The sequence below is a fragment of the Trypanosoma melophagium genome (assembly GCF_022059095.1).
Source record: "Trypanosoma melophagium isolate St. Kilda chromosome Unknown ctg24segment1, whole genome shotgun sequence".
Taxonomy (NCBI): Eukaryota; Euglenozoa; class Kinetoplastea; order Trypanosomatida; family Trypanosomatidae; genus Trypanosoma; species Trypanosoma melophagium.
In genome coordinates, this window is record NW_027125155.1 from 298378 (window position 1) to 319984 (window position 21607).

General features: G+C 41.9%; 9 protein-coding genes across 9 annotated transcripts; all 9 read left to right on the top strand.

The window, feature by feature from the left end:
- Positions 1 to 69: 69 nt before the first annotated feature.
- On the top strand, positions 70 to 1515 carry LSM04_008209 (Tubulin/FtsZ; the record flags this gene model as incomplete). Its single annotated transcript, XM_067330008.1, has 1 exon — positions 70 to 1515. The coding sequence occupies one exon, from the start codon at positions 70 to 72 to the stop codon at positions 1513 to 1515; it is 1446 nt and encodes a 481-aa protein (XP_067191287.1).
- Positions 1516 to 2124: 609 nt separating this feature from the next.
- Positions 2125 to 3081, top strand: LSM04_009240 (Axonemal dynein light chain; the record flags this gene model as incomplete). The annotated part of the gene is made up of 1 exon (XM_067330010.1): positions 2125 to 3081. One exon carries the CDS (start codon positions 2125 to 2127, stop codon positions 3079 to 3081), a length of 957 nt encoding a protein of 318 aa, XP_067191318.1.
- An 871-nt stretch (positions 3082 to 3952) lies between these two features.
- On the top strand, positions 3953 to 6037 carry LSM04_005771 (uncharacterized protein; the record flags this gene model as incomplete). Its single annotated transcript, XM_067330011.1, has 1 exon — positions 3953 to 6037. One exon carries the CDS (start codon positions 3953 to 3955, stop codon positions 6035 to 6037), a length of 2085 nt encoding a protein of 694 aa, XP_067191226.1.
- Positions 6038 to 7145: 1108 nt separating this feature from the next.
- On the top strand, positions 7146 to 13175 carry LSM04_004814 (Kinesin motor domain; the record flags this gene model as incomplete). Its single annotated transcript, XM_067330012.1, has 1 exon — positions 7146 to 13175. One exon carries the CDS (start codon positions 7146 to 7148, stop codon positions 13173 to 13175), a length of 6030 nt encoding a protein of 2009 aa, XP_067191195.1.
- A 1855-nt stretch (positions 13176 to 15030) lies between these two features.
- LSM04_006984 (Ribosomal protein L6) lies at positions 15031 to 15600 on the top strand (the record flags this gene model as incomplete). The annotated part of the gene is made up of 1 exon (XM_067330013.1): positions 15031 to 15600. The coding sequence occupies one exon, from the start codon at positions 15031 to 15033 to the stop codon at positions 15598 to 15600; it is 570 nt and encodes a 189-aa protein (XP_067191255.1).
- Positions 15601 to 16109: 509 nt separating this feature from the next.
- LSM04_001930 (Ribosomal protein S12/S23) lies at positions 16110 to 16541 on the top strand (the record flags this gene model as incomplete). The annotated part of the gene is made up of 1 exon (XM_067330014.1): positions 16110 to 16541. One exon carries the CDS (start codon positions 16110 to 16112, stop codon positions 16539 to 16541), a length of 432 nt encoding a protein of 143 aa, XP_067191118.1.
- Positions 16542 to 16917: 376 nt separating this feature from the next.
- LSM04_000761 (Ribosomal protein S12/S23) lies at positions 16918 to 17349 on the top strand (the record flags this gene model as incomplete). The annotated part of the gene is made up of 1 exon (XM_067330015.1): positions 16918 to 17349. The coding sequence occupies one exon, from the start codon at positions 16918 to 16920 to the stop codon at positions 17347 to 17349; it is 432 nt and encodes a 143-aa protein (XP_067191095.1).
- A 729-nt stretch (positions 17350 to 18078) lies between these two features.
- LSM04_001818 (Protein kinase domain) lies at positions 18079 to 18984 on the top strand (the record flags this gene model as incomplete). The annotated part of the gene is made up of 1 exon (XM_067330016.1): positions 18079 to 18984. One exon carries the CDS (start codon positions 18079 to 18081, stop codon positions 18982 to 18984), a length of 906 nt encoding a protein of 301 aa, XP_067191115.1.
- Positions 18985 to 19733: 749 nt separating this feature from the next.
- LSM04_000407 (Chaperonin Cpn60/TCP-1 family) lies at positions 19734 to 21347 on the top strand (the record flags this gene model as incomplete). Its single annotated transcript, XM_067330017.1, has 1 exon — positions 19734 to 21347. The coding sequence occupies one exon, from the start codon at positions 19734 to 19736 to the stop codon at positions 21345 to 21347; it is 1614 nt and encodes a 537-aa protein (XP_067191087.1).
- Positions 21348 to 21607: the final 260 nt, after the last annotated feature.

Here is a 21607-nt window from a genome sequence, read left to right on the forward strand (position 1 = left end):
TAGTAGTATTTAGTATTAAGAGTAAGAGTGGAAGGGAAGTTGAGTTAAGAGGTAGCGGTAGAGGGTGTGATGCCTCGTGAAGTGATATCTATTCAAGTTGGCCAATGTGGTAATCAACTCGGGCTTAAGTGGTGGGATGTCATGTTGCAGGAATACAAAGCCAATCCACAGTACACAGATGCCAGAGATGCATTATTTGATGTCCAACCATCCACCGACAATGTAGGAGGTGGTGAGAATAGTAAGAAAACTTCTTTAAAAGCTCGTTGTGTTTCTATTGATATGGAAGAGGGAGTTTTACGTTCTATGCTACGTGGTCCATTACACGATCTCTTTGATGCCAACTTCTTTGTTTCCGACGTAAGTGGCGCTGGAAATAATTGGGCAGTAGGACACATGGAATACGGTGATCGTTATATCGATAGTATTGCCGATACCGTACGACAACAGGTGGAGCGGTGTGAGAGTGTGCAGTCGTTTATTCTCATGCATTCCTTAAGCGGGGGAACGGGGTCTGGTCTCGGTACTCGAGTATTGGGAATGTTAGAAGATGACTTTCCACATATTGTGCGGCTTTGCCCAGTCGTTGTACCCGGCGGTGTGGATGATGTTGTGACGGCGCCGTATAATACCGCTTTTGCACTGCGGGAATTGGCCGAACACGCCGATATTGTGATTCCACTCGATAATGATGCCCTTGCACGTATGGCAGATGCCGCAGTCGGACGTCATACGAATACTAATAGTAATAATATGCCATTAGAAACTGGGGCTGTACCGCGTTATAGTGTGGCTCAACCCACACGTACGGCATTACCGTATGATTCTATGAATGCCCTTGTGGCACAAATGTTAAGTAATCTTACCTGTGCGATGCGTTTTCCCGGTACACTTAACATGGATGTGAATGAACTCGCTACCAATTTGGTACCCTTTCCACGATTGGTATTTGTAACATCGGCATTAGCGCCACTTTGTGTGGCTCGTCATACACAACCGACTGGACCACGTGCTGTAGATGCCATGTTCTCTGCTTGTTTAGAGCGGCAGCATCAATTTATGGATATTACACACGCCGGCATAGCATCTGCACTAACACGTGATGCCGGTGTCTCTTTAGCCACTGCAGTAATTGCACGTGGACCACAGATAACGGTAGGCGATTTAGCACGTAATATTCCACGTTTGCGGGAACGAATGCGACCTGTATATTGGAATGAGGATGGATTTAAAACGGCGTTATGTGGGGTGAGTCCACTTGGACACCCACAGTCATTATTAATGCTATCGAATCACTGTTCTGTAGCACACAAGTTAGATATGTTACTGCAGCGATTTATGCGACTATACACTGTTCGTTCACATGTTCATCACTATGAGCCATATCTTGAGATGACGTACTTTGACTCCACAGAGGAAGTGCTCTCTACAATTGTAGATGATTATAAGTTTCTGAATACGGTGGAAGCCCCTAAAGATACACCGCGAAGTATGCGGGATCTAGTGTATTTCTAGTCGATAAGAACATTATACATGTAATATATATATATATATATATATATATATATATATATATATATATATATATATATACAGACATACATACCATCATGATGTGATGGAAACTTAAACAATTACAGGATGCATAGAGAATATATAAAGAAAAAAAAATGAATTAAATTTAAGAGAGAAAAAAGAGCGAGAGAAAAAATAGAGAAGAGCTAACGGTGTTAAGTTTGAAATATGTTGCAATTAATTCCATCGTTTATCCCCCAGCGATTTTGCTTTTTAAGAAATTTATTTTACTCCATTTCTTGAGGATTTTTTTTTCTTTTTCTTTTGGTTCTTCTTTGTGTACTGTTGTTTGAAGTGAGTTGACAATGGGATTTCAACTCATTATTCGTTTTTACTGCGTGTGGGAAGATGTATACATTCATACGTCCATACAAGGAGGGACTGAGAGAGAGAAAAAAAAAAAAAAAGAAAGAGATGAGTGGAAGGAATACCACTGATGTGAATATATATATATAGCTTGATTTTGCTGTTTCTACAAAGGGTCCAAATAGCATTTTTCTTTTCTTTTCTTATTGTTATTTCTACATCTCCGTGAGAAGCAAAAAGGGGATGCAGCAAGGCGGTCGAGGTTCCTCTGGGAAAACCCCAGGCGAGCCCACACCCCCACAAACATTTAGAGATAAAACAATCACCACATCCAGAACTACACTGGGAAGTACAGTAGAAACAACAGAAACAACAAATCCCCAAAGAGCCGTCACAGACACCGTTACGGTTTCACCTGAAGAGACTAGTAACATGAACACTAACGGCAACAGTACACGAAAGTACGTCTTTGTCGATGGACCCGTTGATCCCGCCGTAACCCTCATCCGCTATGATGTTCCCTTCGCCCCGTCGGATCCCAAACGTTCCTATCGTCTTCGACAGCGACTCGGTTTGACATTAGAAGAACGAACGGTGGATCCGAATGTGCGGGTTGTTGTCGATACGTTTATTCCCCCGCGTGCTTGGCGTGATGAGACGGGTGTATTGTGGGTGCAGCACGGCAGTCCATATCCCGCCTCCCGCACAGAGACGGTGGAAACACACGAGAAACTGCACCGACGACTGCAGGAAACAGGCGCGAAGCGAACGGGGATTTGTCCTATTCGTTCCTTACTACTGGCAGAGTGTTTTCTGGAGGTGATTCGGCAAGTGACGGCGGAGTGTTGGGAACGGGGATTACTCTTATTGCATATACATAGTGAACGTATTGCGGCACAAACAGCCCATCGGGAGTTGTTTGAATCACGTGTTGGTCATGCCTTTCGTTTAGCGCTTAAAGGTGAAAAGGACACGGGCCGTGTGGAACAGGATATTGCCAAATTACGCAAACGCATGGAAGCACTGACAGAGGAGGAGAAACGTTTACGGCAGCAGTGTGATGAACTCTCCACGAAGGGTGAGGAACAGATGTTGATATTAGAAAAAGTACAGGGTGATGAGATTGCGGCTATTAAGAAGGAGGGAATGCATAAACGACATCAATTAGAACAGATGATCGCATTACCTCCACCCATGTAGTTTGTTTGTTTCTCCCTCTTTCTCTTTGTAAGTGAGTGGGTGTGACTGTGAGAGTGTGTGTGGGATAGGCAATATGAAATGCATCAGAAGAAACGATAAGAACAAATTAAGAGAGAGGGAGAAAGAAGGAAAGAAAGAAGATTATGTTTTTTTTTTTCTTACTCTTATTGTCTCCTTACCGTGCGGTAATTATTTTACCAGAAACAAAGAGACAAACAAGGGATTGGAAATACAAAAAAAAAAAGCACTCCAAATGTGAAAAGAAAGAGGAAGTATTTACATATTTCTTTTTGTACATCTTTGAAGTTATCGTTTCTTTTTCCCGTACGTGTATGCGTTTGTTTTGAGTTTTTGTCTGCATGCTGAGTAAACTGCCAAATGTACAGAACTGAGAGGGATTGAGAAAAAAAAAGAAAGAACGACAAAAATATACACACACAAACAAACTTCAATTCACTCTTCAACTGCGATTTATATAACTCTCGGTGGGCCTTTATTCGTGAGGTTGAATATTTAAGATATTTAAAAATTCTGTTTTTTTTTTCTTTTTTCGTGAATTATCATCTTCCTTTACTCCCTTAAGGAGGGTTTTCTCTGTATTCTGCTACTCCTTTTTTTCTCTCTTTTTATTTTCTTTCACACACATAAACACACACACACACAATACCACTTTGACAATAGTCAAGCTCCTTTGGTTGGCGAGGCGAGTAGAACATCGCATACGTATACAGGGAAATATATATATATTTATATGTAAGTAAGTAGAATAGAAGAAGAGTATAGTGCAAGGGGAAAAAAAGAGAACGAATTATAGAAGGAATCAAGACAAAAGAGAATAAAAAAGAAAGAAAAGAACAACAACAGCAACAATATGCTTCTTGCCCAACGTAAGCAGAGACAGAAGTTAACAGGAAAGATTGGACACAATGATGCGGAATATGATATCGGTCGTGGAAACAACGCAGGTATCTTGCAAGGCATTGGTGGTCAAAAACGTTCCCCAGAACGGCCACGAGACGTAATTCCCTATGCAGATCATAATCAACAACAACAAGCATATCAATATCGATTTCAACAACCACAACCACAACAAGAACAGGTACAACAAGCACAACGATCACCACCTGTGATGCCGAGTAATTTACCACCCATGAATCTCTCACCATGGCGCAGTGATGCCCCGTACGCCGATGACCGCAATGCTTGTCAACTTCCAATGAGTTTTCCCTCTATGCTTCCACCAATCTCTGCAGCCCCATTACTTCCAGCACCACTGGCTATAAATAGATCTCCCATGCGATTTACATCTGCCCTTGATGGCGGTATAAATGTACCTCTTTCCACCAACGCAGCTGCAGCAGCATGGACGCCTCCTAGTCCTTACAGTGTTCAGCCTATTCTACAACAACAACAACAACAACACGCGCCTGTATCATCTTTACCACAAGTACCACATCCAGCACCTAGAGAAACATCATCTCTGCCGGCGCCTAGTGGTGTGGCTAATAACAGACGCAATTACGGTAGTCGTCCACCGTCGAGACATTCGCCTGGTCTCTTACCTGCTTCTGTTATGCCTGGTCAGAGTGACGAAGATGAAGCCAGTGCACGTCAATTGGCCCGTCAAAGGGCAATTGAAGTACAAAATGAAAACGCACGATTATGTGAGGAACGCCGTCGTCGTCGTGAAATTGAGAAACAACGCGAGGTAGAAGAGGAAAGACGACTGGAACGTCTTGCACAGGCAGAGGTGGGCCAAGCCGAGTTGGGCGGGCAGCGAAGTATGGGAATAGATAAGGGAATGGCATTTATGGAAGAACGACGGGAGGCGGAGGAACGCGTGCGGCTGATGGGCCGTAAAGCCGCACAGGCCGAACAGAGAGAACGGAAACGAGCATCAAGTGAAGAGAGAGAGAGAACACGCGATCCGGCAGCAGTTGGAGCATCTATGCCAGAGAGAGCTACAACGGCTACAAGCACGACGGCAAAGACGAATAGTAATGATAACTATAGCAATAATATCAGTAATAGTAATATGCGAGTGAATTCAGGACCAGGACCAGAAATATCAGGCAGTGGAGGAGAAGGAGGAGAATCCATGGCACAGAATAATTGTGGAATTGTGGATGGTAGAAGGAATATTCTGGCACATCTTGAAGTACATGGTCCCCAAAATCCATCCTCACATACACTACCACAATCAGCGCATTTTGTACAACAACCATTAGGTCTTGCTGTTTCTGGTGGAACATCTCCTTATGTACCACAACCCTTTACTCTTGCTTCAGATCCAATACTCGCTAGTGATCCCTTACGCGATGTACATGCAATTCCAACCTTTGATTTCTTACAACCACTATCTTTTCCATCTGCGACACCGTCCATAGAAGCGACGGCGCCTGCAAAAACAGTACCAGATACCGTACAATGGTCGGCGCCATTATCGAATTTCCCAATTGGACGAACATCTTCGTCTTCGTCTGGTGCTGCAAATGCAAAACGAATGGAGTCGCAATTGCAAGATATTGTCTCCACACACAATATTATTCATCATGTTTTAGAGTCAGAGGCAAATCGAGATGCACGTTGTACACCGACACCGTACAGTTCCCTACCACCGATGTTCTCACAACCAACATCATCTGATCCATTACAATCAACAAACAGTAATGATGTTTCACAGCAAGTGTCAGGTGCAAAACCAGGAGTTGGAATATTGAAAAAATCACCTGAACAGCCAGTGCGTTCTGGTATTGAAATTATTGGTGTAAATATACCACGAAATGGTCGAGGAGGAGGAGGAGGAGCAGCAGCAGTAGCAGCAGAAACAGAAACATCTTCAAATATAGGAATACCATCGTCGGCAAAGACAACAACGTCTACCAATGATGCTTCAGATGATCTTTCTGCAGAACCATCAAAGTTTGTGGGTGTTGTGCCCTTAATGAGACAGTGAGGTTTGTTGAGTAAACACAGTCCCTAATATATATATTTGTGTACTCACACACATTACAGTCCCACAAAACATCACATACTTGTAGAGTAAGGTGAGATACTTTTCACATGGTGGAAAAGAAAAAAATTGTAGAGAGAAGAGTCAATACCACCTCGTGCAATTGAGAATTGAGGAAGGTATTTGTATATCCCCAATTTTCCTAGAGGCAATATGATGCGTGTTTCTTCTTTTTTTTCTTTGTTTTCCATTTGTTTTATTCTTCTTTTTTCTTCTCATCGCATTGCTTTGTTCTTATTGCATATGCATGAAGGCATACAGTTTCTCTGTTCTCCACTGTTTTTTTTGTTTCCGTTTTAGTGATTTGATTTATGTTTGTTTTCCCCCATAACATTCTCTTTGATATATATATATATACAGTGTGAGACTTTTTCGTGAGAAGCTTTCATGTTATAGAGGAAGGAATAGGGAAGAAACAGTGAAATCTTGTAGTTTTCCTTTTTTCTTCGTTTTCTTTTTTGTTTGGCAGCATTAATTCCCCCCACAACTCAGCAGCGAGAAGAATACGGCTTTTCTCTCTCCTTGCCTGTAGAGTTTCTGTATTTTTCTCTCGTATTTCTTTTTTCGTTCTTTTTGAATTGTATAAATGTTTTTCGTCTTATCACTATTAATATTATTATTATTATTATTATTATCTGGAGAGTCTTGTATTCTTTTCTTTCTCTTTTTTTTTTAAATTATTATTCTTTGTTATTCATTATTATTATTATTATTATTATTATTATTATTATTATTATTATACAGTACATTACACTCACACTTTTCTTTGCTTGCCTCCGGTGAGGACACCCCAAAGAGAGGCAAGCAAAGAAACAGTGGGGAGAAGAAAACAAAAAAAATCGACAGTAAACACCCGAACAAAAAGAAGAAAATACTCAAGGGTCAAAAAAGAAAGTACGGACGGAAGAGAGGAAAAAGAAAAAGAAAACGAAAAAAAAGAACGTGTGTACAAATAGGAAAAAAAAGACAAGAAGAAAGCAAAGAAACAACCAAAAAAAGGTGAAAGGTATATATATATATATAGCGAAAAAAGGACTAATACTAGAAAAGAATGAGCTACGAGTACCCGGATGATGGTCATATTTACGTCTGTGTACGTGTACGTGATGTCGCCACAGTGCCTGGAATGTCCGTTATTCAAAGTGCCAGCCGACGCTCAACGCGTGAAAACATTAAAGAAGCACAGAGAATTTGTGTTTCCACAATGGAGAATGTGGTACTTTTGCATGATCCGAAATCACTAGATGATGCCTCGTGTGTGGCACGGGATGCGGATAACATTGTGCAATTCCTCACCACCCGCTCTACTGGTGGAAAGAACAAACATCTCACGCGAAAATTATTGACATCCACCGCCACAGCAAGTTACTTTGAGTATGATAGATGTTTAAACTCTATGGATACGGAGTCTATGATGCACATGCCACTTATTCGCAACAGTGATTTTATTCGACCACCAGATTATGGTACACAAGAGGATGTGTATTTGTGTACAGCCGTGCATGCCGTTTCGGCTGCGGTGGAAGGAATTAATTCATGCGTTTTTGCATATGGACAAACCGGAAGTGGAAAGACATTTACACTATTTGGGGATACCACATGTATTAGACGAGACCCTGGTGTGGTTCCACGTACTGTGGATGATCTTTTCCAACGTCTTGAGAATATTAAACGTGAATATGAAAATGATACCGAAACGGAATACTCCTACCGTGTACAATTGGCATTCTTTGAAATTTACCAAAATGAAGTCTACTGCCTCTTCTCACGTAAAGGTCCATTACGTGTAAACTTTGCCCGTGACGTGGGAGGAAAAGATGATACCCTGGTTATTCAAGATTTACAACAACATGTGGTGGGATCTGCAGATAAAACATATCCACTTATTGAAATGGGACTACGACGACGTCAAACGGGTGAAACGGGAATGAATGCACGTAGTAGTCGAAGTCACGCCGTATTACAAATTCGTGTGGCGCAGTGGCGTACAAACCGCCTAACAAAAGAGTCAGTGGAACTTAATGCGACGATCAATCTTGTCGATCTCGCCGGAAGTGAAAGGCAGAAAACAGCAAAAACAGATGGAAAAAGCCGTGATGAGGGTATTCAGATTAATCAGTCACTTGCTACTCTTGCACGTGTTATTAATGAAATATCACGTGGATCCAAGTATGTCAATTACCGGGATTCTCTTCTTACTATGGTACTTAAAGATAACTTGGGTGGAAATAGCAAGACTTTTATGATTGCTACTATCGCACCGGTATCATTTTGCTACCAAGAATCATGTGCAACTTTGCAGTATGCAAAAGATGTACGAAAGATTCGTAATCGTCCAACGGTAAACAAGACATTTCAAACACGTTCTAATTTATTAGAGTTAAATGCAATTCTTAAACAGGAGAATGAACAGCTCCGACATCATATTGATTCACTTCTTAAAGGTCCTAATCAGGGAATAGATGATGATGAAGAGGATATTAATGGTGCAGGGGATGCCGCAGGTGAAGTACCATTTTATGCAAAGTTAAAAAACAAAAACAGGGATAAGAAATGTACAACAGTAAAGGATACTATGGGTTATCCTGCCCCTGAAGCTGCTGTACCACTCGTTATTACAGCACATCGTAAGTATACCAGTATAGATGGAATTGGTGGTTCATGTGTAGAGGGTGGAAAGGTTGGAGTAACATCACTTTCATCAAAGGTTACTCGGTTTCATTTGGAGGATCTTTTAAAGAAAGCAAAGAAGAATGGACAGCAACAACAACAAAAACAAGAGAAACACCATGATAATCATCATTCACATTCACATGAGGAACAAGAAGAAGAAGGAAAACGTGAGGATGAAGGAGGAGAACAGCAGCAGCAGCAACAGGATCAGCCACAAAACGAAAAGAATCATATAAAGACAAGTTATGGCATTATTGAATTTGAACGTGTTTCACGACGATCATGTGAACAAGTTTACTGGATACGATATCTTTCCTCTGAAGTTGCTGGTAATACGGACATTAATACTTCTATAACGGAATATGATCCTATGGGTTCCAATGTGGATTGTCAACTTAATGGATGCAGTTTAACTAGTGGTGATCGTCGACAACTGGTACATGGGGATGTTCTATGCGTCTATTTAGAGAATGTGGATGGCAGCACCGATCATAATCTCTTATCTTTCCACTACGTTGACGTTAATTGTCTCTCTCGTCATGCTACTACTATAGATGACATGAATGCATCCCCCTCTATGCAGAATGCCGCATTAACACGTGGTGACAGTCTAGAGCAATTACAACGTGAACGGGCTAAATTACTGGATATGGTACAAGCACAATCAAGGACGATTGAATATCAATGTCAACGCGATGCGGCATCCCGTTCACGCATGGCTTCTTTAGCAAATCCTCAGAAAATGGGAAAGGATGGATCGTCCTCACCTAATCCAGTTCGTCCGTATGATGTTATAGATAACATACCTGCATCTACGCCAACCTTGGCAAGCGCTGCCGCACTTGCTTTTTACCGTACATCTGTTTCACCTTCTATTCGTGATCACAGTACAGATTCCCAGCGTTATGAAGACTGCGTACTTGAGAATGAATCATTATATAAAAATATGATGAAACGTAACGCTACATTTGAGGAGCTCGCCCGTCGTTTGGCGGAGTTAGAGAAGAGCACCACTCCACAGCGTAAAGATAAGAATGCCTCTACCACTGCAAACTCTACTCTATATCCATTAAAACGTGACGGACGGGTTTCTAAATCAGCAGAGAGCAGCGAAGATGAGGAGGTGAGTGAGAGTGTTTCAACTGCCGGTGTAATTTCTGAAACACGTGTCACACCTAAACCTTCCATGGCCAAAAGCAGCAACAATGGTGACGATGATAATAATAATAATAATAATAATAATAATAATAATAATAATAATAATAATAATAATAACACAGAAGCAGCAGAAACTGTTGAAAATATAACCACAAATATGGCTGATGCAATCATCACAGGGGAACAGGAACCTAATGCCGATGAGATATTACTGAAACATCGTACAGATCCTGATATGGAAAATATTGGAAGAATGCATGTTTATCTATCTACTTCAGATGGTGTACGTGAACGGTACCATGGTGCAAAACGGGAACGTGTGCTATGTGAACGTATTTGGTCACTTGAACAAGCATTAGAAGATTTACGTGCTGAACTTCATTTAATGGAGAGTAAACTACGAGTTGCACAGGATGCCAATATTGAGAATGAACTTCGCCGTTCGCAGATGGAAGATGAAATGACAGAAGTCTCAGAAGCTTTACTCGATGCTACTGAGGAGAATGCCGCACTCTTGCGAGATATCAATTCCCTTGAGACATTCCTTAGCCGTACAGAAGAAGCACTTGCAGAGGCGAGTGCCATAAATGAAGCAGAAATTGAACGTCGTCTTCATAATATGGCAGATGAAATTCGTGCTTTAAAAACCATTGCACGTATGTGGAAACGACGTGCTATGCAACGTATCGCTCTTGAATTTGCCTCTGATAATAAGGATGGTGGAGAGGTAATTAACAAGAGTGGACAAGTTCCATGGGATGATTTGCGTGTGGAGAGTAATGCAGAACGAGCGAAGAAGTTACTTGGTGATCGTGGTTGTACTACGGCTGCTGTTAACGCTATTGATCGATTTGAGAAGGAAACTGCTATTGAATCTGTGGTTGCACTTGAAAGCGTTTTGGCAGAACTTGAGAATGAAAATCTCCGACTCATTGATGACATTAAAACATATGAAGAACAGTTAAAGAGTTACAAGGATCTTCTTGAGCGTCTTCGTCATGAGAAGGAGGAACTAGAAAAGAATAATGTCACTGATAAGAGTACAACAGAGGAGGAGATGGAGAGGTTTAAAAAACTATATGCCGATAAATGTGAAGAACTTGCGGCTGCAGAACGTCAGTATGAGGCGGCTGCTTCTAAACTACAAAATGCAAAACAAAAGAATACAGCTGTAAAGAAGAAATCTGTTAAGAATAATGACCTTCTATTACAGGAGCAACGTCGAATAATTGAGGAACAACGTGATGAACAGGAGAAACTTAATGCGGCACTTATATCCAAGGATGAGGAATTACGTTCCGTTCTTCGTCTCCTTCATGGTGAGGGTGGAATGTGTGGATTGGATTTAAGTGGATTTAAGGATGATCAAGAGCTCCGTACTCGCATTGAAGCCCTATTACAGGAATCCATGAAAAACTGCAGTGGCAGTGGTGGCTACTCCGTCTTTCCCCCAGACTTTCAATTCTCCGAGGAGGCTGTTGCCCTCATTCGTGTCTGTCTGCGGGTGATGATGGATCGCCTCAAGATGGAGCTCTACGTGTTGAATCGCCAGAGTCTTCACAAGTTTGGGCTTCTCGTCCCCGCCGTTCAATTACGGCCGGAGGCGCAATTTCACTCCTTCATTCACGAACTCCGCGGCGTTGTGGCGGAAATAGCCGGTCGTCCGCAGCGACTCGGCGGCCGTTGGGCAATTGAAGAGGGCGATGTACTCGCCCGCCTGGTTGATCACCGCCGCCGGCGTGCGGGAAATGCCTTATATGGATTACTCCTTTGGTACGACCACTGGGATCTCGCCCCAAAGACAGAACACGTCTGCTATGTGGAACTCATTCGTAATTCGGAGCGGGTGATGCAAATTGCACAACTCGTGCGACAAGAGAGTTTGGTGAATACAAACGCCACATCCACGCTACGGTTTCTGGTGCCCATGAAGAAGGATACACGCGCAGAGGAAGGAGAGGCGGCGGGATTGGGAAAAACAGGCGGCGATAAAACGGTACTTGATAGTAGACGTATATTAGAGAAACTGGAGGTTGGAGCAAAGCGCAGTAATTTAGCACGTACAGTGGGTGGTAGTAAACCCAATACAAGAATCTCAGGTTTTCACAGAAGTTACACCACCGCCAGTGCGCACTCCACCCCACGTAGGAGTGGAGTCGCCAGTGTAAACTTTGCCCGCACCGCCACTTTCACCGCTAAGATTCCCAAGCCAGAACGACAAGGACAACCATCAGAACATCAACGTATGATGGGGGAACAAACAGAAACATCCGGTACAGAAAGCAAGTTTGGTCGGCGTGCCACAGCACTTGTTGTGCCAGTCTCCGATAATGATGTTACATTTGCTGCAAGTTCCACATTAACGCAACATGATGCTTCATTTAACTTTCCACGACGCATGAGTGCGGTGAATATGCCAGAACAAGGACCACACAGCAAATCGGCTGCTAAAGTTTCACGTTTTGCACGTGCAAAGACAGATATTCCACCAAGCTTTGCGGCTTTGGCAGAATTACATCATGGAAGGAGCAGTCCAACACCAACGCCACGTCGAACAACGGATTTAAGTAATGAAAGGTCAACTCGACGAACCATCACCCGACCCTCATCTTCTTTAAAGACTGGAATTCCCAAAAGTCGGGCTACTCCTCCCATCTCTCAAAAATCAACTGCTACACGTATAGCTGCAGGAACACCATCTACCAAACCATCTGGAGATGCTTTCCGTCGCACAAAAACGACGCAGTTTTCACGCAGCAATACGTCCGCCGTACCACAACTCAGCAGTCGCGTTAGTGGAAGACGGGCAGCACCAACACGTACCAGTACAGGTGGACGATTGAACTCACCCAAGCCAACACCACCACAATCCGTGTCTGTATTATCACCGGCCCAATCATCCACGGCAGTTCCGAAATCCTTCTACGATCCTAGTGTTCTCAATACACTGAAGCAGCGTAGCAGCAGTGAGAGTAATCAAATGGGACCATCAGCGTCGTTAAAGCTGACAAAGTGTAGACCATCAACACAATGCATGGTTATACCTCCACGATCTCCCACAGCGGCAACTTCGCTAACGGCAAGTACGGGGGGTGAACGCCTGCCATCGTCGTCTGCGAGAGCTGTAAAGCCACGCAACAGTATTGGCAGTGTTTCTTCATCAAGCAGAACACCAACACCAGCAACAGCGATGACAACAGCGGCAGTACCACCTGTTCCACGATTGTGTTTTGATGATATCTCTAGGTAAGCAAACAAGAAGGTATTTTTCTTTCTTTACTTGTGTTTTTTTTTATTGTATTTAAAACTTTGTATTCATCTTGCATTTGCCTTAACGATCATGAGTACATTGCTCCTAATGCACGAACAGTGCGTCTTTCTTAAAAAGTTGTATCCGTTAAAGATTACAGAGGTGTATATCTGTACCAAAGAGGAGAAATGACAAACAAAATAAAAACAAAGAGAAAAAGGCAGAGTGTGGTACTAGGTGGAGCTGTAGATTTTTACACACGTACACACGGCCACATAAAATAAATAAGAGGGTTAAGGGAAGAGAAGAAAAAAAAAGAAGAAACAGAGCCTCATAATTATGAGTTGTGATTGCTGCAATAAGTTCTTTTTGTCATTGGTATTCCCGCTTTTTTTTCTGTTTTTATTCATGCCTGTCTTTTTTTTTCTAGAAATTTAGACTATACCAGTCCCCCACCTTTTTTTTATTCTGTAGATTCTGTACAAGAGTTAGTGTTTTGTTTGTATTGTACCCATGACCAGTTGCCCTTATTTTTTTTGTTATTATTATTATTATTATCATTATTATTATTATTATTTCCGGTTGATTTTACACTTTAATTACTATTTTCCAATTTTCAGGGGAAGTTGAAACTAAAAAAAAGAAAAGACCCCATGTGAAAAAATAAATTAAAACTTTGGGAAACGAAAGAAAAACTCAATAAAATCAATTTCGAAGGAATACAAAAAAAAAATAAGTAACGAGAAAAAAAATCAAATAAATAAAAAATAGTCACACAGAAGATCGCTACATTCGTCTTGCTCTTTTTCTGTGGGACTTATATTTCCTTTGTATTATTGTTTCATTTTTCGAGACAACTAATTCTTAGATCTACATTGTAAATATGCGGCTTTCGGGTTCTATCTTGAACTCTTGGGTTTTTATTTTTAGCCTTCTTTTATTATTATTATTATTATTATTATTATTATTATTATTATTATTATTATTATTATTATTATTATTATTATTATTATTATTATCTTGTTTTGTACGTCTCCTGTGTACTTGTGTATGTGTGTCTCTTTCTGTGGAACCGGCACTGAACAGTGAAAATGAAGGAGTTAGAGAAAGCGTAATGCGTTTCCCCCATTCCCACGAAGAAGAAAAGAAAAGAAACCAAAGAAAAGAACAAAATTTGAAGAAAAAAAGGTTGAATATCAACAACAACAACAAAAAAAAATATATAGAGAAGAAAGGTCTGATGTAGAGAGTACAGTTCTGCAATAGAGGTACCCACTACACCTGTTACCACCAGTGTTCTGCTGAATACTTTTTTTGAATGCAACAATGTGTGCAGTCTATTTTATATTTATTTTAGAGGGTTCTTGATGTTCCTACTATTATTACCACAGGAATTCATTGTTGGTTGGCTTGTTTTATTTTCCCTTCTTGTATGCATTCTCTGTTCATTGTTTTATCTCACCAAAGGAAAAATAGTTGAAAAGAGGGAGAGGACAGTAAAAGAATAAAAATATCCGTTCTTTTGTTATCTTAACTTAAGTATCTACTTTCTCCTTGTTTTTTGTACGTGTCCCTCTTTTCTTCTTTTTCTTCTTACTCTTTATTATTACACCTAATTCCATATATTATACATATTAATATATATATATATATATATAATTCTCTCTGAATCTCTGTAGACGAAGGAGAAGAAAACCAACCCGTGTTCTTTTTTTCGTTCGCTCAACCACAACACCTTCCCACCCGTACACCTTATCTACGTATACGTGTACGCATCTACGCCCGAGAAAACGCCACACATACCTAAACACCGAAACATCAACACCACAGCTGAATTTCAGTAGTGTGAGTAAAGATGAAGATAAAGGCACAGGAGCGCATCACGTACCCGGAAGGCGTTGAGATCTCCGTGAAGGACCGTGTGGTGACTGTGAAGGGCAGCCGCGGAACACTCACAAAGGACCTCCGTCACCTTCAGTTGGATTTCCGCGTGAACAAGTCCTTCCGCACCTTCACCGCCGTTCGCTGGTTCGGCAACAAGATCAACAACTGTACCATCAACACCGCACTCTCGCTGGTGCGCAATATGATTACAGGTGTGACTCGGGGATTCCGCTTCAAGCTCCGTTTCGCCTATGCGCACTTTCCCATCTCTGTCTCTGTGGAGGGTCAGGCGGTAGAGATCCGCAACTTCTTGGGTGAGAAGCGTGTGCGTCGCCAGAACGTCGCCAGTGATGTGAAGGTGTACCGCACGGATCCATCTGTTGTGAAGGATGAACTCGTGCTGGAGGGCAATGACTTGGAGAAGGTCTCACGTGAGGCCGCCCTGATGCATCAGCTCTGCCTGGTGAAGAAGAAGGATATCCGTAAGTTCTTGGATGGTATCTACGTGCAGACCAAGACCAACGTCGTGGAGGAGGAATAATAGGTGAAGACGAAAAGCGAAAAGAAAAAGAAGAGCGATAGACAGAGTGGAGTGGAGGAGGAAAACAGAGAGGGGAAAAAATAAAGAAGGGGTACAAATGCATTTTTTTTTTGTATTTGTATTTAACATTCCCCTATTTTTTTTTTCCTGTTTTTTTTTTCTCCATTGTCTATGGATGGCTTTTCATTCCTTCGGATATTGCCGTTTTTTTTCTCTTTTGTTTTATTTTTTTTTTCCTCATTTCTGAAAAAAGAAAAAAACCATGAAGGCATTGTCTCTTCTTGCCCTTTCATGTTTTCTCCCGCACATCCTTTTGGTGACTCTACTTCACAGAAGGACGCTGCGGCTGTAAATGGTAATGATACTACTACCATCATCTCTTATTCCAATCTCATAAATTCTGAACTCTTCTTTTTCTTTCTTTCTTATTTTTTTGTTCTTATTGGGTACATTTGCAATCTGATTGGAAAAAAAAAAGACGAGGACGCCCTTTCCTTAAGAGGAAAACCATGACGAAGACAAACGGACAACACGCAGCCCGTAAGCTTGTGCGCCTGCGCCGCAAGAACCGCTGGGCAGACAAGGGCTGGAAGAAGTCCCACACCTTCGTGGCACAGAAGGCCAACCCCTTCGGTGGATCCTCCCACGCTAAGGGCATTGTACTGGAGAAGATTGGTGTTGGAGCTAAACAGCCTAACTCTGCCATTCGTAAGTGCGTGCGTGTGCAGCTGATCAAGAACGATAAGAAGATCATCGCTTTCGTCCCTAACGATGGCTGTCTGCACTTCATTGAGGAGAACGACGAGGTTCTGGTGTCTGGTTTCGGACGTTCTGGACATGCCGTCGGTGATATTCCCGGAGTTCGTTTCAAGATCGTGAAGGTCTCCAGCGTTGGTCTCTATGCCCTCTACCGCCAGAAGAAGGAGAAGCCACGTAACTAGAAACTTGTACAACACGCCATTGGTGTGGTACATTTTAGTAGCATGGCTTGAAATGGTTCCAATTATCTGGAGGGAAAGAAAGAAAGAGAAGGGCGTGTGATGGCGTTTCTCGTCAAACCGGAATATTATTTCTTTAGGTTTCTTTTCTATTTTGCACCTGCTGCACTCTAAAAAAATCCACTACTTACTATCACTATTTTTATTTAAAATGCCTCACACCGCTGTCTCCACGGTAATGAGGATGCACATTCGTATATGTAACCTTGGGTGTTCTACCGCTAGAAAATATTTTTCCTTTTTTCTATGTTTTCTTTTCTTCTTATCGTTTAATAACATACTTTACACCTATAAACTGGATAAAGAAGCCTAGGGAAGCATGACGAAGACAAACGGACAACACGCAGCCCGTAAGCTTGTGCGCCTGCGCCGCAAGAACCGCTGGGCAGACAAGGGCTGGAAGAAGTCCCACACCTTCGTGGCACAGAAGGCCAACCCCTTCGGTGGATCCTCCCACGCTAAGGGCATTGTACTGGAGAAGATTGGTGTTGGAGCTAAACAGCCTAACTCTGCCATTCGTAAGTGCGTGCGTGTGCAGCTGATCAAGAACGATAAGAAGATCATCGCTTTCGTCCCTAACGATGGCTGTCTGCACTTCATTGAGGAGAACGACGAGGTTCTGGTGTCTGGTTTCGGACGTTCTGGACATGCCGTCGGTGATATTCCCGGAGTTCGTTTCAAGATCGTGAAGGTCTCCAGCGTTGGTCTCTATGCCCTCTACCGCCAGAAGAAGGAGAAGCCACGTAACTAGAAACTTGTACAACACGCCATTAGTGTGGTACATTTTAGTAGCATGGCTTGAAATGGTCCCATAAGGTTTCGGTGTTTTTTGTCTTATTTATTCGGTTTTAAATTTAAATTCTTTATTGGATCACTTTTTTGTGTTTGTGTGTTCCTTGTGTTAATTAGATGTGTTTTTACTTGCTTGGATTTGCTTTCACTTGCAAGCTTTCTATTTATTTCTTTTTCTTTCTTTTTTTCTTCTTTTTTTTCCCTTCTTGGCCTGTTTCTCTCTCCACACCTATATACACGGATAAATGTGCTTATGCTTTCGTGTACTTGGCTTTATTAACAGTAAAAGACGTTGCTTTACGGGAGGGTTGGCGTGCTGAGGGGGAAATAGCACACACACGTGAAGTAACTCAAGGGATAAAGGAAAAAAAAAGGTCTTATTTTTCCGTACATTTTGTTTCGTCATCTGTTTATTGTGTTTTTTTTTATTGTCCTTTGTTTTTTCGTTGTTTGCTTTTTGGCTTGCTCAACGAGAACGCACCTGTGTTATTTCTCAGTTCCTCGCTTTTTCTGTGTGTGTGTGTGTGTGTCTTTCTCTCTCATTGAGTGATTGAGAAATATACAAGCATCAACAGAAACCTTAAAGAGAGCACTGGAAGAGGAAGTGGAAGAAGAAGAATAGAAACACCAGCAAGAGATACAAAAAACAAACAACCAAACAAACGGAGAAAAGAATCAGAAGTGTTTCATGGACAGTCGCTACGAAAGACAGGAGAAAATTGGTGAGGGAACGTATGGTGTGGTCTACAAAGCACGTGATACAACTACTGGTGCCACAGTTGCATTAAAGCGTATTCGCCTTGATACAGAAGAAGAAGGTGTGCCATGTACTGCCATTCGGGAGATTTCACTGTTAAAGGAGCTTCGGCATGATAACATTGTAAAACTGTTGGATGTCTGTCATAGTGAAAATCGTCTGACGCTCGTTTTTGAGTACATGGAGCTTGATTTAAAGAAATACATGGATAGGGAGAGTGGTAACCTTGATGCAGCCACTATTCAGAGCTTTATGCGTAGCCTTCTAAAAGGTGTACGTTTTTGTCATGAACGTAACGTTTTGCATCGTGATTTAAAACCACCAAATCTTCTTATTTCTCGTGATAAAGAACTCAAATTGGCAGATTTTGGATTGGGACGTGCTTTTGGAATTCCAGTGAAGAAATTTACGCATGAAGTTGTAACGTTATGGTACCGCTCTCCTGATGTACTGCTTGGATCCACACAGTATGGTACACCTGTAGACATTTGGTCTGTAGGGTGTATCTTTGCGGAAATGGCTATTGGCACACCATTATTCGCTGGTAAAAATGATGCCGATCAGTTATTGCGTATTTTTCGATTTCTTGGCACTCCCAATAATCAAGTATGGCCCTCTATGAATCTTTACCCCAATTCTACCAATATGTTGTCAAAACCTGAGTTTCTGCAGAATCTTCTAGCAGAGTGTGATGCGCAGTTTCATACACTGCCGGCATATGTGAAACTTGGGCAAGAGGGTGTGGATTTATTACGTCGGCTGCTGAAGTATGAACCGAGTGAGAGGATCACAGCAGCGCAGGCACTGGAACATCCATACTTCTCTGTGGAGTTTTAAAGAAGAAGGAAAGATTAGTTGTGGAGGTTCATCTCTCTCTCTCTCTCTATATATATATATATATATATATGTGAGAGAGGGACAGATAGAGAGAGAGAGAGGAGTGGAGAGAATGTCGCCTTCGCCATCACCCACTTTCCAAGGAAGAGGGGGGACGAAGAAGACAAGAAAAAACAAACGAAGCCGATATAAAAAGAATGTGAATGACGAAAGAAAAAGGAAGGAAAGAAAGAAGTGAATTACAAAAAAAAAAGAGGAAAGAAAATGGAAGAGAATACAGAGTGCGAGAGTGATGAGGAGGGGAAAAAGGAAATGGAGCAGTCTGTGTGAACATTTTTCACATTGGTCATTCTTTTTTTCTTCTGTGGTTGTCGGTGTTGCCATTATTGCATTCCTAGTTACCATGACATTAAACAAAATGGGTAAATAAAGGAATGGAATGATAATTACTGCAAAAAAGGAGATGACAGGTTGATTTTTTTTTCCCCTTTTTCTTTTTATTTTCCTAATTGTATTTTATACTGCTGGTGCATTTTCTCTCTTGCACTTGGATATCTATAGAAGGTAACTGAGTGAGTGAGTGAGTAAGTAGGATACATTAAACAGAAAAAGAAAAGAAATTGAACGAGTGTGGGAATCATTACAGCACACAAAATCAGATTAAAGAAAAGGAAAACAACGAAAAAAAAAACAAGGGAAGAACTATAATACAATCAGCTTCAAGGAAAGAAACGAATTGAAAAAAAAAAATGGTGGAGGTAAAAAAGACAAATGAAAACAAAAAGGACACAAACACACAGACTGATGTTCGTCTGAGTAACATTACCTCAGCCAAGGCGGTGGCGGACTGTGTGCGTACCTCTCTTGGTCCACGTGGTATGGATAAGATGATTATTGAACCCCGTGGTGAAGTAATCATCAGTAATGATGGTGCCACTATTCTATCAAAGCTGCAAGTAACACATCCATGTGCAAAGATGTTGGTTGAACTCTCTAAAGCTCAGGATGTGGAGGCGGGTGATGGTACAACAAGTGTTGTGGTGCTTTGCGGTGCTTTTCTCCGCGCCGTGGAGGAACTTCTGCATAAGGGTATTCATCCCACACAGATATCTGAGTGCTTTAATGAGTGTGCAAAGATGGCAGAAAAGATTCTTGAGGAAATGAGCATTAAGATTAAGATTGAAGACAGAGAGACGCTTATTAAGGCTGCTATTACATCATTAAACTCTAAAGTTATTTCACAGAACAGTGATTTACTAGCCCCAATGGCAGTGGATGCTGTGCGTCAAATTATGCGTGATAATGGAGATGTGGATTTACGTGATGTTCGTATTGTTACAGCACTTGGTGGTACCATAGATGAATCTGTGTTGCTTACAAACGGTATGGTATTTAAGCAAAAGGCCTCACATGTAGCAGGTGGACCAGTGCGTATTCAAAACGCCACGATAGCCCTTATTCAGTTTCAGCTTTCTCCACCAAAGACAGATATGGAGAGTGCTGTGACAATCTCAGACTACAGTCACATGGATCGCGCGTTAAAGGAGGAACGTAAGTATTTGCTGAATCTCTGTAAAAAGATAAAGGATGCTGGTGTAAATGTATTGTTGGTGCAGAAATCTGTCCTTCGTGATGCTGTCACTATGCAAAGTCTTGACTTTTTGGCCAAGATGAAGATTATGGTGGTAAAGGATATTGAGCGTAACGATATTGAGTTTATCACAAAGACCCTTGGTTGTCTCCCTGTGGCGAACGTAGAAAATCTAAAACCGGAGAAGTTTGGTCACGCCGATCTCGTGGTGGAGGAAAGCACACCAAGTGGAAAGATTGTTCGCGTCACTGGCGTACATCCACCATCCGACACGATCAGCCGTCAGTTATTTGGTAAAACCGTTTCCTTCTTTCTTCGTGGCAGTAACAGCATGATGCTTGAGGAGGCGGAACGTGCCCTGCACGACTCCCTCTGCGTGATTCGCTCCATTGTGAAGAAACGGGCCATTATGCCTGGCGGGGCGGCGGGAGAAACGGAAGTGTGTCTGCAGCTTAGCAGGTATGCGCGAGAGCGGGCGCAGGGAACGCAGACATTCTGCATGCGTGCCTTTGCGGATGCCTTTGAAGTTATTCCCTACACACTTGCAGAGAATGCTGGTCTGCAGCCTATCTCAATTGTGACGGAACTCCGAAATGCACACGCGAGTGGGAATAAGAACGCTGGAGTGAATGTGCGTAAAGGATGTGTGACAGATATGGTGGAGGAGAATGTGGTGCAGCCACTGCTGGTCTCAACATCTGCCGTGCGACTGGCAGCGGAGTGTGTGATGATGATTCTGAAGATTGATGATATCATCATGACTCGTGCTTAATACACGTTTGTTGCTCTCTTTTTCTTTTTTTTTCTCTCTTTCTTTCTGCTAGGGACTGACGGCGTGTATGAATGAATGAAGGGTGTTTCTTTCTTTGCTTCTCTGTTTGTTTGTCTTTTTGTTTTCTTTTTTTTTTGGTGTATGTATGTGTGTATATGGAAAGGAAGGAAGATTGAGATGAAGTGAAATTGGAAATACAAATACAGATATTAGAAAAAGAAGAATAAAAATAAAAGAGACAAATAAAGAAATGGAAGGAA